The sequence below is a fragment of the Pseudonaja textilis genome, chromosome 1 (genome assembly GCF_049901715.1).
Source record: "Pseudonaja textilis isolate UNSWEBS1 chromosome 1, rPseTex1.2, whole genome shotgun sequence".
In the NCBI taxonomy this organism is placed as follows: domain Eukaryota; kingdom Metazoa; phylum Chordata; class Lepidosauria; order Squamata; family Elapidae; genus Pseudonaja; species Pseudonaja textilis.
In genome coordinates, this window is record NC_141990.1 from 52476372 (window position 1) to 52497242 (window position 20871).

Sequence of the window (20871 nt, forward strand, 5' to 3'; positions counted from 1 at the left end):
GGAAGGAGGCGGGACGTGCGCGAGTCGTTCGCTTTACCCGGGCTCTACCAAGGCTCGAGCGGGAAGTCGGCTGTCTGGTGTTTCTCTCGTCGGGCTCGGCGAAAAAAAGTTGTTGCAGTTTCATGACAGTTTTACTGTTATCTTTCCACAAGGCGAGAGGAGACGAGTTGGGGAAAATGGACGGCTGCATGCAGTGGCCGCATCTGGTCGATCGCTTCATCTGTGGGTGGCTCCATCACTGGAAGTTGGACACTAATTTGGCCGGAATGGTATAAGATCTCCTGCTCAGGCAGGGGGTTATTATTATTATTTTTTGGTTTGTCAATTGCTTACAAAATAATAGGTATAAGTAAAAATATAGTTATGAATACATGGATACATATAAGAAAAATAAAAGAAACAACAGGACAGGGATAGTAGGCACATTGGTGCACTTATGCACATGCATAATTGGACTAGAAGACTGCCAAGGACTCTTCTAACTCTTGTTATGTATTCTGGACAGCAGATTGTACAGGTAGCCCTGGACTTATAACTGTTTAGTGACTGTTTAATGTTACAACGGCACTAAAAAGTGACATGACCAATTTTAATGCTTCTGACTGTTGTAGGATCACCATGGTGAGGAGATCAAAATTCAGATGCTTTGCAACTGACTCATACTTATGACAATTGCAGTGTCCTGATATCATGTGATCATCTTTGGCAACCTTCTGACTAGCAGAATCAATAGGGAAGCCAGATATAACCGTGTAATTAATTTAACAATGAATGCAATGTATCACTTAACAATTGTGGCAAGAAAGATTGTAAAATGGGGCAAAGTCACTTAACAAACAAATGTCTCAGCAACAGAAATGTTGAACTCAATTGTGATTGTAAATTGAGAACTATCTGTATTTACAAATACTGTTTGTGTTCTGCTTGCACAAACTGTTCTCAGTGGGATATTACTCTTGGGCAAATACAAAGCAATACCATGGTATCAACTTAGTAATAATTTCTTAATATTTAATGTTGGACTCCTGTGAACTGAGCAATACCAATGGTCTCTTATTACAACTTTTTTTTTTGCAAAGATGTCATGAATACATAATGATCCCATTCAGAGGTGGTATTCGGCAGGTTCTGACCAGTTCTGGAGAACCAGTAGTGGAAATTTTGAGAACCAGCAAATCCCACCTCTGACTGGAGATTTTACAGTATCCTTCCCCTGCCATGCCCACAGAACTGGTAATAAAATTTTTTGAATCCCACCACTGATCCCATTTGACAAAGAACTGGCCTATGATACCTTTGAGCAGTGCCTCCTCTATATAAACTACCAGAGAATTTGACTTAATACTTATTTGGGCACTCAACACTGCTAGATATGGCATAGGCCTAACTAGCAATAAAAATGGGGCGTCTGGATATTGCATGGTTTTATAAGTGATAAAATGCATTTATCATGATTTTCAGATGAGATGCGGCCATCAGATTAAAATATAAGATTGAAATATAAAAATCACAGATTTTAGCATTTCAATTACTGCCATGTACAAGAACAGATATAGGACATTGTGCCACATGAATTCATGTTACACATATCCCTCTGGGTTAGATGATGTAACCTGGCATTGGCTACTGCACAAATTCTATTGACAAGATAGAATATCATCTGGGATATGTATGAGTTTATTGATCCCAAAGAAGTAGTTGGGGTTCTAGGATATGTACAGTAAGCTCCACAACCTGTTAGATTCCTACTCCATTTGGCTAGTGAAAGCTGCCAGAATGAGAGGAAGTTGGATGCAGATGATGGTTGAGATGAGGTAATGTCACCTGCCTTGAAGGGAGCTGTTTTGTGCCCTCTCCTCAATCACTTATCCTGGTTGTCTTAATTATCTTTTTTCCCCCAACTTGCCCTTAGGTGAGATTGGTGAAGAAGTGATAGGAGAGCAAGTGAAGAAGACATAATGAGAAGCAGATTATCTCAGTTCTTTTCTTTCTAGTTTCAGCCCTGGTTATAGGATTAAGACTGCATTAATTATTTTTGTTGACCTGGGTGTGAGACAGAGTAGTCCATGTGTAATGCTCTTGATCCTGCTTGATTTCTCGATAGCCTTCATTACTACTGACCCTAATATCCTGAATGGGCAGTTCCAGTTGGTGAAGAGATCAAGCTCTCTACCATAAGGTGCCTTGGGGTCTCTTCTCTGCTGTTCAATATCTACATGAAGCTACTGGGGGATCTAATCCCTTGGATGGAGTTGCACTCCTGCATATAAATCAGTTCTGCAATATGAAGTTTTTCCTGGATTCATGGCTCCTGCAGGAGGAGCAGGTAAAGATGTACTTAAAAGGGCCTGCACAGCTCCACTTTATATGCCTGTTGCAGCTACTCCTGAATTAGAAGTTATTGTTGACAGATCACTCTACTCTTGTAACTCAAGCTATACTACTTGCTGTATAAGCAGCTGCCATCCATGCTGTCCTCTAAATGAAAATGTCTTAAGTTATCTTTCCTAAACTTTAAAGAGCATACATTGATTTAAAATCATTAAACACTTGTTTTACAGGATAGGATGTATAGAGACATTAATTTTTCTGAGATGTAACATGAATACTGATAATTCAGAGCTACTGATAGCAATGCAGATTCTCATTGAAGCTGGATTAACTATGAATTTTGCATGAAGTTGCCTGATATTACCACTTGGCAAATGCAGCATGAAGCAATTATTTCTCCAAAGGGAGTGCTAATTTTTTGTGTGGTAATGTGTTCCCTTCTGACCACAGGCAACCCTTTTTGCCCTGTAAAGCTATAAAAAGCAGATTTATCCTCCCACACATATTTACAAGGTTGACAATCTATATTTTAAAGTTAAAAAATCCTCAAATAGGAAGAGAAAATGTGTTTCTTTGAACTTTTAGAGAAAAGCCAAGGTGTAAATTTAATAATTAACAATGGTGTTTTCTATCAGCATTACCAGAAGCAATTTGCCATCACCTGAAACTCATGTCTAGCAAACTGCAACATCCAAGTACTAATTGGCGTCAAACCTCATAGCTATACCAGCTGAGATGTAATTGCATAGGTATTATCCACAAACAATTTGAAATAAAGAGGCAAATATACACACAAATGAACTCTTCAATAAAATGTAATCGCTCAGCCATGTCAGAATAGCACTGATCTTCAAGAATTCCAGAGGACCTCCCTCCTCCAAAGGAATTTGCAAGTTACCAGTACAGTTACCCTTTAAAAGTGTGTGTATGATCATCTGAGAGCAATCAAAGATCCTGGAATTTTTGCTTTATAACAATAGCTGAGCATTGATCGTTACATACTGCTCTTCCTATTAGGTCCTCTTTTGTCTGTTAGTCATGTGAAGTGACAAAATTAAAGTATGCAATGCTACCAGAATAAATTGTGTAAGAAAAATAATTTTTATATATTTATACAGAGCAAAGTTTATTAAAAATATATTAAATTTGTTTAATAAATAAAAGGGCCCAATTATTGAAAGTTTGAAATTGCAGCTGTGTGATCTGTAAGCAATATGCAACCCAACTATGCCAGAGATGCCACTGAATGTTAGTGTGCAAAGCAGTGCAGATTTTGGGCAGTCTTTTAAAAGTGTTGTCTGGCAACTTGGTATCACCTCCATGACATTCATTCTTTCAAGCATCACACTGGTGCATAAACTGTTAGTGCATCTATTGCTGTTGTACCATTTGTATTTCCCTTGTTAACATTTTGATCCAACTACATTGTTCCTCATCTAGTTTCTGAGGTACAGTATTTGTTAAGTTACTTCCCAGATTTTCCAGACCAGCTGTTTCTCTGTCCCATATTTCTTTCTGCTTGACAATGATAGAGTAGGCATCCTACTTCTCCCATAATGCAGCATGCAAAAGTACTTTTAATAAAGAAATATTGCAATATAGAAGCAGATTGCTATGGTAAGTTGTGGGTGTAGAAATGAAAGTTATTTCTTCCTTCTTTTCAACAAGTCTGCTAAAGATAGAGGGAAGGGAAGGAGGTGTACGTATGTAAGAATGAAAAGCACCTGTGAGTGCATGAGGGTGATGTACATATTAGGGCTTTGCATCCTTAAAAAATAATTTAAAGAAATGCTTCAAAGCTCATGAAAACAACCGCACCTATCATTCATAAAATAGCTCTTCTAGTTTAGGCTTCTGCACAACCCTGAAAGCATTATGGCAGAGTCATAATGTAGTGTTGGTGATACATCCTTTTTCAGCCTTACACAAAAGCCTGCAATAAGCCATATTTTAATTAAAGGTAGAGAGCTGCTATGCTTGTGCTAGGTATGTACTTTTTTTTTGGAAACATGTAGATTTCACATATGTCTGAGTACACTCACTTCCCAGCATGCATCACAAGAGCAGGATAGATGCCAACTCCAAAAGGATTGTTCCTTCTACACATAATCAACTAACAGTTGTTGACTGAGCAACAGGTTGATAGGATCCACAAACATTATATTGGCTTCTTACCTTAATACCTTATACAAAAGTACTATATTTTGCATACAAGAAAACATTAGTATGAAAGTAGCTTTTATTTTTTACTTCAAAATAAACACATTAACATTTATTCAGAATACAAATTAAGGAAGATTTGGAAAAGAAGAAAAAAGTGTGTAAACAATTCTAAATCTATCTCCCCTGTCTCTTATACTAAAAGTTTAATTCAAGGGTTACTGACTTCCCCTCCCTTTTTGGGGAATGGGAGATTGTTGTTAGTTAAAGATGTACAATATGTCCAAACTAGATTAAGCCAAGAGGGGAAGGGAGAAGGGGGAGGGGGGGAGAGAAGCACAAATACAAAATTGCTCAGCATTTTTCATCTAATCTTGTGTATTTATCAAAAAATAAAATAAAGGAGGAGTTCAAAAACATTTGTATTATTAATTTGAAGAAGCTGATCTTCACCAAAGAGTTGTCTTATAGTTGAACTTTAATTTCAGCAGATACTTCAGTTTCACCTGAGCAATATCATAGACAATGTATCTGAAGAAAGTAATGAATGAAGGAAAAAACCAAGATTTTTGCTGTGTTCTTCTGTATTGCCAAATAAAATAGAAAGACATAAAGACCATCCTCCAAGTCCTCTCAGATTTCTCAAATGATTCAAGATGGGTGAGAATTCTAGGATTTTAGCCCAATACTTCTGAAAGGCAGCATACCGAGAGATCAGTGGCATAACAGTCGTAGTAAGGCACTTATTAAAGTTCCTGATACTGTATTTTAAACCAAGTAATGGTCTCTGAATTACCACTAAACGTAATTCAATATAGCATGTTGCAGAAGAGAGTACCAAAATATGAGAACAGCAAAACTTCTCCTCTCCACCAGAATCGATGCACCAACGAAAAACCCCCTCTCCTGTTCTCCAGTTACCACTTAAGAAGCATGGAGTATACCCAAACCCAGAACTTGCTTAGTTCCTATGCCACTCAACTGAAGGCAACTAAGTTAAATATTAATTTCCTTTGACTGCATGATCTATGGCATCATTATTTTATCAGGTTTCAATAGTTTTGATTGCTTTTAGATACTTATATGTTAAGATACTTAGAATTTTAGGAATAAGGGGCATGCAAATACATGGATAACTAAATAAAATGTACAGGTTTTAAAACTCTAGTAAAGCCTATACTTTCTCAGTTTCTTCTAATTATCAGTGACATTTATCCCAGAACTGTAACGGTAACTTACTGTACATACTGATGCTAAAAATCCAAATTTATTAGGACTGACAGTATTCACCTGCCTAGAAGCAACCACATTCAGGTATCCTCAATGGCTATTTATATTCCGTTCTAATATTGATCAAAGGATACTCATTATACATAAGAGAAGTATTGCTTATTCCAGATGGAATTCCTTTTCCTAAAGGAACATCTGCACCATCAAGAGAAGCAGTGGATGTGGGATCTGGGGCTGTTTTGCCCAAACCTAAATAGGAAACAAACAAATGACTGTAATTAAATCTAATGCATTCACATGAATATTGAAAAACTGAAACTCATCTGATCCAAATTATAAGGTGTTAATATAGCATGCAAAATGATTATGGGGATAGAATAGTTTCCCTAATGTTTAGGTTTCTTAAACCGTTTATTAATTGCAAATAGTTCCATCTGTCCCTTTTGATTTGCAAACAAGTTGGGACTATAAGCTTCTGTCTTCTTCAGTATGACACAGCAGTAGGGTATCAGGTTGGGCAAAGATGCCTTGTACATTTGGAGAGGAACTATTCAGTTATAATACAATTGATGGGTGTAGATCAGTTTTAAGATTATCATCACTTAGCACAAGCTATTTAGGTAAGATTAGATAAAAGAAATATTTTTAAATGGACAGTACCTATGTTTTTAAAGTATTTCTGCAAACTAGGGCACCTGCTTCTTAGCAAGTTTAGTATAGCAATCTTAATAATGAAGTTCTATTATTTATTAGAATCTAGCCTTACCTTGGATCAGCTTGTTTTTCTTTTCTGCCTAAAATATGTAGCATCCATGCTATATAAGCTCTGATACATTAACACTATTTTTTAATTTATGTCATCAGTTTGGTTTCAGATAAAATTATTAACTGAATGCCTTTTTGAAGGATGGTGGTGTCTTAACATTACATTAATCTGATTTAATGAGATTACTGAACAGTAAAACATTTTCCCAGTTCTCATAAACAAAAATCTGGGCGAAGTCAGTCAGTCTTGGATACAAAATAAAAATCACCATCATCTGTTCTTGAAGTTAGCAACGCCATTTCCAGCAGGCACTTACCTTTGACGCTGTGCTTGCCTTTTGGTAGCTTGGTTATATGGGAAGCATTTTTCAATTCAAACCTATCAAGCAGAGAGGATAACCATTTAGGAAACAATATTTAAAACTAAAAAAGTAAAACTAAAGGGCTTCTTGCTTCAGAATAAGGTATTTCCTATAGCTTCTCATCTGCTGTGAGACACAGAAAGAACATTTTTGTTTAGAGTAAATATATTTTCACATTTAAATTGATACTCTACATCGGTGGTATTTGACCGGTCTGGTTTTAGAGAGCTGGAAGGAGCGATGAGCAGCGGAGACCAAATCAGTTGTCTCCGCTGCTCTAATGGCTCTGCTGTTGGGCCCACCTGTCCGCCCAGGCTCCCATACTCACCTTTATCCGCTGAATTTTAAGCGCAACTGCTTTGCGCGGCACACAATAGTGCTGCACGGCAGCTGCTGAAGCAATCGGGAGATCGTGCAGGCTTGCAGGAGGCGAAGTAGAATGCCTCTGCGCCTGCGCAAATGCCTCTGCGCTTGCACAAAGTGCATGTTTGGCATGCACATGCACACAATGTGTGTGCATGCGCACAACGCATCCACCAAACCATGCCCACCAAAACGTTGGCAACAATATTTAAATCCCACCACTGCTCTACATGCTATCACTGTAAGAAGATATCACTCACATGTTTCCAAGAGCAACTTCTCCCAGCAAGACTAGGCCTACAGGATCAATTTGAGAGGTGTGACAATAGTTGGCACTTTTGGACACCATATCTGCGAAGTAGATACCCTTGCCAAACATATAGCCAGTCTAAAGAAAAAAGAAAATTATTCTAAGCTCCCCAAAAGTCATCTGACTAGGAACTCCAATGGGGATTACAACTACCTGTGTAGAGAAAATTTTAGCTCTAAATATATGCCTATTATATAAAACAACAAAAAGAAACGTTTTTTCCTAATCTCTAGATGTGTTTTATTTTAGCCTTGGGAAGAAATGGTAGTTCAATGAAATTTTCACATTGGAGGGCAATATATTTTTCCCCTTTCAAATTAGAATGGACAGAAATTCTGTATTTTATTTATTTACTTTCCCTTTCAGTTCTGGACCTGCATCTCAATATCCTAGTTTAAATAAACTGTATTTCTACTATGCATGATTAGACTGAATAAAATAATTGGTCAGAAGTCATTGTCTAATTGCTCAGAGGTGGTGAGATGACCTTTACATTGTCATTAATCAATGTGCATTAATCAATGATTAATCTAGAAATATAGAACATCTAGAATTGTGATAGTGTAATTTCCTTCTATGTACACTCCATTGAGAGCACAGAAGAAAGTCAAGCTAACTAAAATGGAAACTCTACTAAAACAACATGCAATTCCATCCCCGAAACTGCAAGATTATTAGGATAGAATGTATTGTAAGTCCCTCTAAGAATCATATGTCTCGTATTTCTGAATTTTAACTCCCAGCATCCCTCATGCCATTGCTGATTGAAGCCTGCTGGGAGCTGAGAATTTGGCACCTGGAGAGTCACTAACACTGCATTAGAAAATTAGCATATTACAAACCACTGGGGCTTCAGGTGGAGCTATTCGGAGACCCTGTGACAAGATACCAGCAAAATTGGTAGTGCGAGAACCATGCCAGAGCAACTGGCGATTGTGTAAGTCCCTGAAGGGTTCATAACGTTGATATTCTCCATCACGTTCAATCTTGAAAATCTGGAAAAGAGGAGAAAAAATATGACTAATAAAACAGATATATTGAAAAATAATTCAATATGTAGAAAACCACCCTGAAATCTTAGGTACTGTATATTCTTTCATTTTTGTGAAGCTAGTCCCTGAAAGTCTCACAGTAACATAAACTATGCATCAAACTTAAATCCAGATACTTCATTTAATAAAATGAATATCCTCTATTGAATAAGCAATGTACTGAAAGCCATATTAAAACTGATTCAGAAAGATACTTAGGAGTGTTTAGGGGTACAAATGTGACATCTCCCTGTAGCTCTTTAAAGCAGTTGTGTTTCTTTTTCTAAATTACAATGGGATCATCCTACAAAAAGATACAGATACAAATGTTGTATTCATGCCTCGTGTGCACCCTTTTAGAACAGAATTTGAAATATCTACAGCTGTAAAAAAAAATCTAGCCATTTTTCTAAAACATCTTAAAACCAAGTTAGCTTTGAAAACTTTGAATATAATATACAAAAAATCTGACTATAAGTAAAAGAAGTGGTTGCTCATTGAGCTTTCTAAAAGTCAGAGGCACCAGAAAGAGCTTTTAAGGATGTGTTCATCCTCGTTGAATTTCATTACTTCACTTTTGTCCATCATTATTTTAGAATTGATTTTGTGAAGACAGAAATAGATGCTACGTTAGCAATCTGTAACTGGGTTTCTCCACATAATTCTCTTAAATTATGCATGCCATACTTAACTATGCAGTCTGCCCAACTTATATCACCTCTGTAGGCAGCCATTTTAATAAGATAATTACGTAGAGAAATCTAAAAATACATCTAGCACCTATTTCCCTCCTGGATTTTTATGTGTACAAACCAAGCATGTCCTTCCTACTTTTTGCAATGCAGCTTTCAGTATGTGAATATGTGCCAGTGAAGATTATCTGGAAGCCGCTAGTGGTATTCTGAGCACAATTCAAAGTCCTAACCACTATTTTTGAAGTTCTACATGGCTGGCCCACTAGGATTCTTGCTTCAAATGGAAATAAATCTACCCAGTGCAGGCATCTGATGAGAGGGCACTGTAACACTATTCAAGCACATGTGAATATACATCCCCTGGAGGTGCAGGGATGTATATTCAGAATGTAGCTATCTACATACAGTATATATGAAAGACATTCATTTCATGAATTTCCATGCTCACAAGCCTCAGATTTTGGGGAGTGGGAGAAGAAGCTCAGAATGTCCGCTCCATAAACATTTTGTATTAACTCTCAAGGTACAACACTATGAGAAGAGATTATGTTAACAGAAGTGAGGTAATCATGAGTCTTGATTACAGTTCCACAAAAGTATTATTTAGCAACAGTTACCTAGATACTCCAGCAACACTTACAGGAAAGACAAATTAAATATAGACCAGTTCCTTAAAATACCATATCCCCCAATCATGAACTCACCTCCATAACTTTCAAATCATATGCATTGTGGGTACTTGCATGGGTGTTCTTAACATATTGTTTTATAATCTTGGCTTCTTCTGAATCCTTATCTACTACCTGTCAGAAAGTTGAGAAAAAATTCACTGTCGTAAATTTAATAATGTAGAAAAAGGAACCTATAAATGTATTTGATCATTAAAATGATGTACACAATCTACTCCTGAAATCCTGATCTCAGTGATCTGAATGTTATTTTTTAAGCATCATATGAAAGAGAAGCAGATACTGTTGAAGATACTATCTGCTTTGCCAATTGTCCTTGCAGGGTGAGACAGCAGAAGAACTTACCAACTGGAACATCCAAGCATTCCCTGGGCTAAAAGAAATACTGCCCTGAGGTAGAAGTATTGCTAAAGAGTCACTATATTGGTGTCAGAGGTGTTAAGGAGATGATGGAAGATGGGGAATACTTAGACCTGGGAACAAAGATTACAAGGGTAAGAAGCAGGAGAAGATATGATGGAAAGCTGCAATCTGGGAGAAGGGAGTGCTTTTCCTTTTATGTTGTTATCTAACCAAGTCTGGGTGATAGCCAAAGTACAGCCTCCAACCTAAAAGTCTTGTTCTGCCCAGACAATTTTTGAAAAACATCTAAGATTATAGTGAAAATGTCTCTGAGTCTATGGAAAGAATAAATTAAAAGAGTATCTTAAGATAGTAATAATGTTCTTATGACATTGTTTTTTCAAAATTACTTTATTAAAAAAAGAGCTTTAATCATCCAGATTTCAAGATTTATCAACATACTTATACTTTGAAACCTATGGATTTTAAGTTACTATTTCTAAAGCCTTTATTATCACAATTTTAAAGTTTTTATTTGTCCCTCTTGATTATTTGTCTCTTGATATTTTGGCAGGGATGTAACACTAATTTTAATAAAGAAATATCAGTTGCTATTCTTGCATTTAAGGCTGCAATATGTATTTGGCTTATGTTGCAAGAGAAGCTCATACTTGATTCTTATTCCTATGAGAAAACGATACTGGGGGACAATCCCTTCTTGAGAATGGCACCTAATCTTTTTTAGAAGCTCATGAACAACAAAAACCAAAATTTCTGATGAACTTTTTTGCTCAATCACTCTTCTAAAATATCTGTGTTACTGCAGGAACAATTGGAACTCATTATCCAATTTCCACACCTTCTTACATAATTTTGAACCAATTTTGTTAGTATTCTTAAACTGTTGCTATATTTGAAAATATAATAAATGATTATTTTTTACAGATAACTGAAGAATATTATATATTTGTCAATCACATTTAGATATCACATTTCCAAAGGACAATTTCTAGTTTGCAACCCAATTATTAAGACTGATATTGGCAGTGTGCAAGAAATCTTATATTGTATATGGGTTGATTATATATGTCTATTGTCCCCTATGAATGGATTTCATATCAATTTAAAGAAAGGATGGGTCAATAATTTGTTGGGTGGCCAAGTTGAATACTGAAAATGAGCCATTATATTTTTTAAAAACCTGGGCATTCCAGCATATACACGTAATTCATGTTATGTATGTATTGTTTTTCTTTTTTTTATGTTTTAGAGCATCATTTTCTCTTTCTTCTACATTAAAAATAACAAAAAAAATAGCCAAACGTATATGAGCTTCTACACAACCAAACTTTAAAAAATGGTTGAAATTGTTATAGATGAGCAGTTATCACTGAAGTACCAAAATGTACATCTCACATATACTCATCTAAATTAACCTTGGAAAGTTGGAAAAATATGGAATCAAAAGAGGATAACACACATCCGTGCCATTTTTACCTGAATATTGGTTTTGAGCTTCTCATAGTTCACATCTATTGGATCTTTATCCCCATCCTGACCACCACTTCTTAGAAGGCTATAAGCGACCTCTATGTCAAGCAGATTATCCAGCATTTCCACTTTAGTCTTGATAAATGAAAGATGCAATTACTTATAACAATACATGCACTGCACAGTCTTTGTGTTTATTACCTCAAGAGACTCTTTAGGATTCTCCAATTGCTATTTTCCAAAAAGTAGCAATAGTTACCTCTTCTGACAAAAAATGAAAATTCCCCTATTTTTTGTTTTACACTTTATGAAAGGAACCAAAGGATGATGGATTTGATTCCTTTAAATACACCCAATGCCCCCTCCTTTGAAGTATGAATCACTCCTGTAATAATAGTATTTAATTAAACTGAAAGTGATTGGCCACAGGTTTACCAAATAAACATTATAGGTGAGGCATGACCTGAACCTGAACCTCCTGCCCATGTCCAACAGTGTATTAACTGTTCAAACTGGATTAGAAAGTTGACTGTTAGGCTGACATAACTATCTTAAAATTACATCTATTAAAACATGATTTATATTATTTCTGTATTCAAGTGTCAGAGTTAAATGCAGAGTACCTTAATGTAGTCAAGGTTGTTTAGAAGTGGAGGCTTCTTCATCCCAAAGTCATGGGGAATTAGAGTGTAGAAGCGATTGGAGAGATCTAATATCTGTGAATCTGTGCCACCATCAGAAACTGCCTACATGAAAAGAAAAAGAAATAAAACTATAAGAATCAGCAGCAACAAATGCATATATTTGAGTTATTTGCCTTAGTAAAAAATTAGTTTAAGCTTAAATGTCAGTTAGGGCAGCATTTTGAAATGCTTATCTAACTTTTCTCAGTATGATGCCTTCCCAATCCTCATCAGTAACAAAGCGACTGAAATATGACATCATGGGATGGCAGGAGGTGAGAATCCATGATGTTAAATGTTAAACAAAAGCAAACATTGCAATATGCTATTTTCCCACATTCAGTTCAGGAAGGACTGGTCTACAGTCCTTCCTGAAGTTTCTATAGTTTCATGGCTGAGATTTCTCCCTCCATCCATTTTCTATAGCTGCCCAACTCAACAAAATGATTCTGGACGGCTTACAATTCTAAAGTTAGAAAAAAAATGAAATAATTTAAAAACAATAAAACCATTCACAAGATAAGTACAAAGCTATGATGATCTATCCCCTAATAGTAAAGCCAACTAAAGGGGCCCTTAATGCATTCCAAAGTCCAGGTCCAGTTACATAGCCAACAGGTTTGGGGCCATTCTAATGTCTGGGAAGAATATTTCATAAGGCAGGGGATCCAGCTAAAAGCCTGCCCCTATAGTTCCTGCCAATTGACACTCTTTGATGGGATTTGCAGCATGGTCAATCTGTTGGATTGAATTGGGATAGCTAAAAACTCTTGGAAAAAGACGGTCCCTCAGATCACCCAGTAAGGCTTTAAGGTGACAAGCAACACCTTTAATTTTTTCTATATTAGAAAATGCTCAACAAATAGTCCACTTAACTGGTTCAGAATTGCACCCTCTCTTTGACATGTTTGCCCCCTGCACTCCATTTTGCCCCTTCCTGGGCCCCAAGGAAGCTTCCTGGGAGCAAAAATGCTCCCCAACAGGCTTCTCTAAGGCCCAAAAACAGAACGAAGGGGAGCTGCTTCCCCACTCCGTTTTTTACCTTCCTGGGCCCCAGGGAAGCCTGCTGGGAGCAAAAACGCCTTCCCGGGAGGCTTCCCTGAGGCCCAGGAGGCAAAAATAAATGGGAAGGGGGGGTTGTTGCAAAAAAAAAAAAAAAAAAAAAAGCTATGCCCATCCAGTCACATGGCCTTGCCCACCTAGCCACGCTCACAGAACCGGTTGTTAAAAAATTTGAATCCCACCCCTGGCTACCAGTTAGATAACTTTTAAAGGAACCTACCTACATTTGTTGATGGTTACTATTCTTGAAGATTGTAAACTACTTCTGGAATCAAATGAATATTGCTTTAAATAGCTAAAAAAGGAATTGATCTTTTTACCTACCTGTTGCACTTCACTCAGGATCGAGTATGCGCTCTGTATCTGCCTCTCACTTAACTTCCCCAATGGCATCTTCTGGAGATCAATCTAACAACAAAATAAATGGTTCCAATTAAAGTAGAATTTTATTATGGGAAAACATTGGAAAACTGGCTGCAAAAGAAGATATAGCAAAAAAATTCTTAACCCAAGGAATAGAAATACAAAGAGAATGTAGGATGCAACTTTATTCTAGGCAATCCATTTGTGTGAAATGATTTAGCTTAATATACCTGTTCTCTTTAGATTTGCCCAATTAAATACAATTAAGTACTGTAAAAGTTTTTTTAAAAAATAGATAAATGATCTATGTGCATCTATTTCCAGATTATATTTTCACATTATGGGAAATAGGTTAGAAAATATACATTAAGACATAACTTTATTTTGCCAAAGAAAAATCACTATGTCATTCTTGAAGGATAAAGAATGCCTTTTCCCATCAAACTGCCTTCCTGGCATTATCATTCTGAGAATATCAAACTAATAACACCAAGTAGTTAAGCAAAGGATGAATAATAACCTCAAACTCCACCATGGCTTTCTTCATACTTTCTATATCAAAAATCATCTTAATAAGATCTTGGACAGCCTTTGGAAGCTTTGACTTGGTTCCTGCACTCACTGTCAGTTTCTTGACTGCTTCTTCATCCTATTGGGAGAGGGTTAGGAGTTGAATGGAAGGAACTTTTGTTAAAGCAACATACATTCACAAATTAAGCTACTTCTTTTCTTGTTTAGCTAAGGACAGAGAATACATGAAGTTCTCAATTGACCTTTGAAAGTTATTGCTACCCATACTTACTAGGATTTTCAGAAAATCTGGGACATTTTATTTCCACCCGTTGCAAGGAAACAACAAATTGGGCACAAAGTTGTTTGCATCCCCCTCCTCTTGCCCTCAAAGAAATAAATTGATTTCTAACTTTAGAGTACTTAGAAAATACCAGCTCTGATTTGGGATGATGATGGCTGGAAGATAATGTGGCATTGTCCATTACCTAGTCCTTTGTTGCTGTTTGAGAGACCTAATTCAAATACAGGCAATCTATCATGCTGTCAAATTTTGGATGATTTTAAGCAATGGCAGCTAGCATGGCCAAGAGGAATGAATTTAAAAATAACTTAATTTGATTTGATTAATTTTAAAATATCTGAAGGACCTAGATAACAGAACATTATTGCTTTTTTAAAAATAGGGGAAGGTTATAATCTGTAGGGCAATCTTTTTATATATTACTGATACTGATCTTCAGCAGATCCACATTATAAGATTATGGGAACTAAGATTAAATACAATATGACTGCCATTCCCTTTATCAAATGTTATAGAATCAACAAAGTCACACAAAGTCACATTTTGGGTGAAAGATGGTGCCTCTTCATATGCAAGGATTGAAGCAAACAAGCAAGGGACTATGAGTTCAAGTCTTGCCTTAACCATGAAACCAAGCTGGGTGACCGTGGTCCAGTCTCTCTCAGCCCAACTCACCTCACAGGGTTATTGTTGTGTGGAAAATAGAAGGAAGGTACAATAGGTATGTTTGCCACCTTAAATTATTTGTGAAAACAATAAGGGCAGAATATATGATGTGAAATTCCAGTTTAGAACATATAATAATAGGATTGGAAGGACCTTGGAGGTCTTCTAGTCCACCCTATGCTATTCCAGACAAAGGGCTCTCCAGTCTCCACTTGAAAACCTCCAATGATGGAACATCTGTAATGCCTGGAGGCAAGCCATTCTACTGATTAATTGTTCTCAGTCAGCAATTAATTTACTTAAGCAAGGTTGAATGAGAGCAGGTGACTAGTTTCAGATATTAAGTCTGCTACACAATGTTGCAGTAAATTTAAGTTTTCGGTTTCCATCAAACTATGTTTTGATTGCACACCAACACTAAATATAACCCTGTAACATACAAATGAATGAATGAATGGAGCTAACAAGTGTTTGCTATAGCGAAGTGTTTGCCTCAACACTAAAGTTTTTCCTGGTTACTCCAAAGCATGTTCTGTTATATGTAATCTTGACAAAGGAGAGCATATCTTTTTGAAAAGAAACAAGTTACCTGACCATAGTCGATCTCCAAAGGGTAGAATTTTTTGGGATATTTGGTGAAATTTGGGGAATGCCAGGAATTGCCTGTTTTCTCTTCATACAGATCTAGAAAATGTTCAACGGCTTCTTCTTTAGAAGGCATCTTCTCTAGCTTATTACTTCCAATTGATGTGCCAACACGACCCCATGAGCGAAAAACCCAGTACCTAAAGACAAAAGTAAATGAAAGAAAAATATGAAATAATCTAGCAAGCTGTCTTGAAAGGGAAGATATAAAACCAAGCTCTTTGTAGCACACGTAACTGTATTCATTATTACAGAAATTGATAATAAAAATACAAAACAGAGAGAAGGATGACTGTCAATTCAATATTAGCATAGAACAGCTTCCTGTGCTACATTTAGTAACAGTATGCTTGGGAAACAGGGATAACTGGTAGGAAAGCTTTGCCTAAATGCTAATTCAAAGTTAATCTACAAAGAAGAGATTTATATATACAGTGAACACCCCCCTCCTGACATTAACTAATTTGGCATCATTTAAACATTGATTTGAGTTTACACACATTCAGTAGGCTGAGCATAAGCAAATCTGAGTTTAAAAAATACAGCTGGATCATATATATATAACAAAACATTACCTTTTTTATAGGACAAAAATTGCTTGGAGGAGTATAAGTGTGAACCTACTCTAATGCAGCTGGAAAGAAATATGCAATTGTGCTGAGATTTGGATAGAATCTACTAGGTGAAAATGAGTATGGCCCACCAGATCATGTTGTCGAGAAGCATATCTAAGCTTGGTAGGGGCCACGGTATGTTTACTGACAAGAGTATATATAGAAATAAACAGACATGGAGTTTCTGCTGTACTGGAGCTCACAAAGGGCTTTTATACCATCAACTATAAAAATTATTGTTACTAGATATTAGGCTAGTATTAAACCAGATAGTTAAGAGTTGCCTACTTCTCTGCAACTAAGTTCTTTTATCAGACAAGCATAAAAAAATAGAAAACTTAACATCCTTGTCCTGTAATGGCTAAGATGAAATAAAAAGTTTATAGTTCTTTTTTTTTTGCAATAAATTTTTCTGCTGTGCAGAAAGAACACTGGAAGTTTTTTTTCTGTGATATATCTCAAAGCTAATAGAAATTAGGTATTTTCTGCTTCTATTAAGATATTTTAAGTTGGCTGTGCTTTTCTGAATTTTATTCCATTTAAGTTGCATACTTTTTAACTTGTGGGGAAAGTTAACTTTGGAATTCCATGTGGGGGGATGAACGGAAGGCAAAATCAATAAAGTAAGCTTCCCTCTGCTTTTTTTCTTATCTGTAGTTGTGTAAGCATGTTACAGATAAAACTGCTTTATATATTTGTATTGTACTTCATGAAAATCTAGGCCTCTACATAACTGAGTTTTAACTAAGGCTAATTAAAAAAGCAAACTAAGTTCAATTGAAGTCATTCCCAGATAACTACAATTGAAGATTGGTTTTTATATAGGGTACAAATTGTTCTAGTTTTGGATTCTTATCACCTGTTTAAGAGCAAGAACAACTATTTAAATCAAACAAATAAAAACTAAGTAGAAATTTGCATGTGGTTATTGTTTAGAAAAGGAGAACTCTCACCTGGTCTCTCTGTCATCCTCTAGCAGTTGAAGTTTGTAATAAGAATTTGTTCCTTGGACAATATCAACTAGACCCAAAGTGGCACTGAAGATTTTTCCACTTTTTTCAAAAACATGTGCAGAATCTTCCAGACCTATTTATGTATATAACAAATGTTAATTCTTCCTATTCCGAAACATATTCCATCCTATTCAGATTATTAAATTGATCGTAAGATTGGAAAAGTTGGAGTTTTGATTTCTCATCCACAAAGGAGAATTGTAACTGCCCTTAATTGATTTATGGCAAATCATGTTGCTTCTTTCAGACTTCTAGTACTGATTGCCAAAATCACAAATTTATTTTTCCAAGCATCCATACTCAGGGAATCCTATCCTGAATATATAAAAGCCTTGTTCCAGCTCCCAGAGTGCCAATTTCCTTGTTTTGTGCTAGGAAACATCACACAAAAGATGCTAGGTAAAAAACCAGAAGTCTTACTATTGTTTATCTGATCATAAAGTATAATTACATATATATAGGATAAATTGTGGCATCAATAGGACAGAGGCATTAATACCACTCATGCATTAGAAAAACTGGAAAAGCAGACCCAATAAGTGAAAGCAAGGATATAAGAACATTCCCTGGCTGCCCAACTTACTGATGTGAGAAAAGGGAAGTAGAATTATTTTTATGAAAATAAAAATACCTGAATCAGGATCGACAGCAGCCCCTCCTTTAACTGTCAACTTCATTTTCTTCTCAGACTTGCTTGTTCCTAGATAATGACGGGAAACAAGGCAGTAATTTCTTTTTCTCTGGGTAGACAGAATTCATCCATCAATTTAAAAAGTATAATTAGGTGATTATACAAATGCTCCTTACATCTTTCAGGAACTAATTCAACCTGTAATGCAAACTGATCATTTGCTGAGTTACTCTGTCCACTGTGAGGCAGTCTCTAAGTTTCCAATAACTTGATAAATAATGTTATTTAGCGTTTGAATAATATGTTTAAATTGCCTTTGGGATTATTTTAAGCTTTGTAGGACTTTAATATTTTTAAGTGAATATTTTACTGAATATTTTTTTTGTTTAAATTATTTTAACGTTGTTTTAATTTTTAAATGGTTTTATTTGCCTTTGGAAGTATTTTAACCAATGAAAAAGCAAGACAGGAGTAGGAGTAAAAAGGGTAACGATTCTTAATAAAATGTGTAATCCCCAGTTCAGACTAGTCTAGAATATTAGAATTGAACATAGTACAGATTATAAATCTTATAAATCAAAAGAACCGTTTGCTTTTTGTTTAACCCCTGTTAAATCCAATCACCTACCTTGCCCTCAGATAATTCTTTTGCAGCAATTTCTAGAACCTAGCGCTTAGGGTACCTAAAATTCTTATTTGAGACACAGAAGGCATATTTCTTGGATTTGTCAATTTATGTTTTCCTGAGATTACAAAAGAATAATTCTAAAAAACGTAGGTCCTTCAACTAAATACTATAAATAGAACTATGGGCTTCTGTTTGGAACAAAATAAGGATATAGCAATTGTTAACAGACAATCCTATTCAATGTCAGTGATTGGGATTACAATTCCTATTACTAAGCAATGCGCAAAATTATGTAACCATTTCACTTAGCAATGGCAATTCTGGCAGTCCCAACTGATGGTGTTAAATGAGGATCTCATTGTGATTTCTGGCATCCTAGCGACTTCCCCATCGATTTTGCTTGTGGGAAGCAGGTAGGGAAGGTAACAAAACATGATCATGTGACTGCAGAACTCTGAGTTCTATGCTGTCATAGATTTAAACCACCTCTGAATAAGCAATTATTAATCAAGGACGACCTTATTTAGAAAAGAAAACAAAAAAATGAGGATTCAGATATTTCTTTTGAATTTGGAAAATGGACCTCATATTTTAGCATTCATTTTACACTACAGTGGCATAAAAGTTCTTGGCAGTACACAACCTTCCAGTTTAAGATTCAGGTCAGCCTTCTCTACACAGGAGGGATTTCCTTTGAGCTATAGCTCCCTCCTTGATAAACGTTGCAGATGACCATAGTCCAATACAAAAAGAGGGTGCCAAGATAGAATATGCTACCTTAGCAATAAGGTAACTGCAAATAAATGGCTTTAATAACAAGTAAGCTTCAGGCAAGTTCTAAGGAACCTGAAGTACAGAATACCAAGCATTTCTTGAAGAGATCTTTCAGCTTGCATATTTGTGCCAGAAGCAACAAGCAGAATCTACTATGCAGATACTCAGTTCATTGAGACTACTCTTGCATATCAAGATCTTCTTATCTAGCTAGCCTTGAACGAAAGTAAGCCTCCTCTATTCAGCTTCCCATGTTCCAGTTGGCAAGACAAAAGGGTTCATTTCTCCTGTTCTTTAGGCAGTGGAAGGGCACACTATAATGGGGAGGAGGATTTCCTTATCTAATCAATGGATGGTTCCTTATGGTTCCTTCCCTTTGCCTGGTAAAAACTGCTTCACTTATTTATTTTTAGAAGTCCAACAGCAAGTGCAATAGAAAGAAACCTGTAATATAAGTGTGGCCATCACAGGTGGCAGCTTTTCTTATGTTTTTTTCCACAAATACATACCTTTCATTCTTGAATTGCCTCTGTTTAGGACAAATCCTGAAATGGCTATTAAGGATCCTATTCTAAATGTTAACTAAAGTTCTTAGTAAGAAAATGGCAGTCTGAGGTGAAGATAACTACTACTATTGTGGCTTTTACCTTGCTCTTCCTTGTTCTTCCCAGAATTTTTCAGGTTTGCGTGTCCACTGGATTTTCCACTCACAGATACTTCTTTGTGTTCCTGCTTTACTTCTGTACCCCAGGGAGACACCGCATGCAGTGACCGAAGCTCCTGAAAACCCTTGCTGGAGCTTTTTATATCCTGGAGGAAGTCCTCCGACACCACACACAAATGGGCTTTCTTTACTTCTTCCATTTTTTTGTTCATTTTCTCAACTTCCTCTGTAAGATTTGAGGGATGGGGGAAGAGAGAAGAAATAGAAAGGGCAAGGCACAGTACGTTATCCTTTTTTAGCTCAAACAGCAGAACACACTAATTTGCAGGGTACAGGAATTGTAGTGCCTGTATTTGTGCCAGAAGCACCTACAAAGCTAACCCAAGAGTGCTAAATGAATGAGGGCTCTGCTGGAACACACAAATCTAGTTAATCTAGTATTGTATTCCAAAAGGATAGTTTCATCTGCTCAATTGTAGCAGCCCCCCTTTATTTTTCTGATATGGCTTCCTCCCCTCATACAAATACCTGACACTGAGGTCAAT

At 36.2% G+C, this 20871-nt stretch overlaps 1 protein-coding gene across 1 annotated transcript in view; it reads right to left on the bottom strand.

The window, feature by feature from the left end:
• Positions 1-4552: 4552 nt before the first annotated feature.
• Positions 4553-20871, bottom strand: part of PARP1 (poly(ADP-ribose) polymerase 1) — a 36697-nt gene continuing 20378 nt past the window's right edge. The window contains exons 10-23 of the mRNA XM_026695664.2: positions 20310-20552; positions 18261-18329; positions 17570-17702; positions 15947-16142; positions 14398-14526; positions 13839-13922; positions 12393-12515; positions 11776-11904; positions 9952-10050; positions 8364-8516; positions 7472-7599; positions 6804-6865; positions 5856-5970; positions 4553-5022 (exon numbers count right to left, since the gene is read on the bottom strand). Of these exons, the coding sequence (XP_026551449.1) occupies positions 4941-5022; positions 5856-5970; positions 6804-6865; positions 7472-7599; positions 8364-8516; positions 9952-10050; positions 11776-11904; positions 12393-12515; positions 13839-13922; positions 14398-14526; positions 15947-16142; positions 17570-17702; positions 18261-18329; positions 20310-20552 (1745 nt within the window). The 3' untranslated portion in view covers positions 4553-4940. The remainder of the gene's footprint in view (positions 5023-5855; positions 5971-6803; positions 6866-7471; positions 7600-8363; positions 8517-9951; positions 10051-11775; positions 11905-12392; positions 12516-13838; positions 13923-14397; positions 14527-15946; positions 16143-17569; positions 17703-18260; positions 18330-20309; positions 20553-20871) is intronic.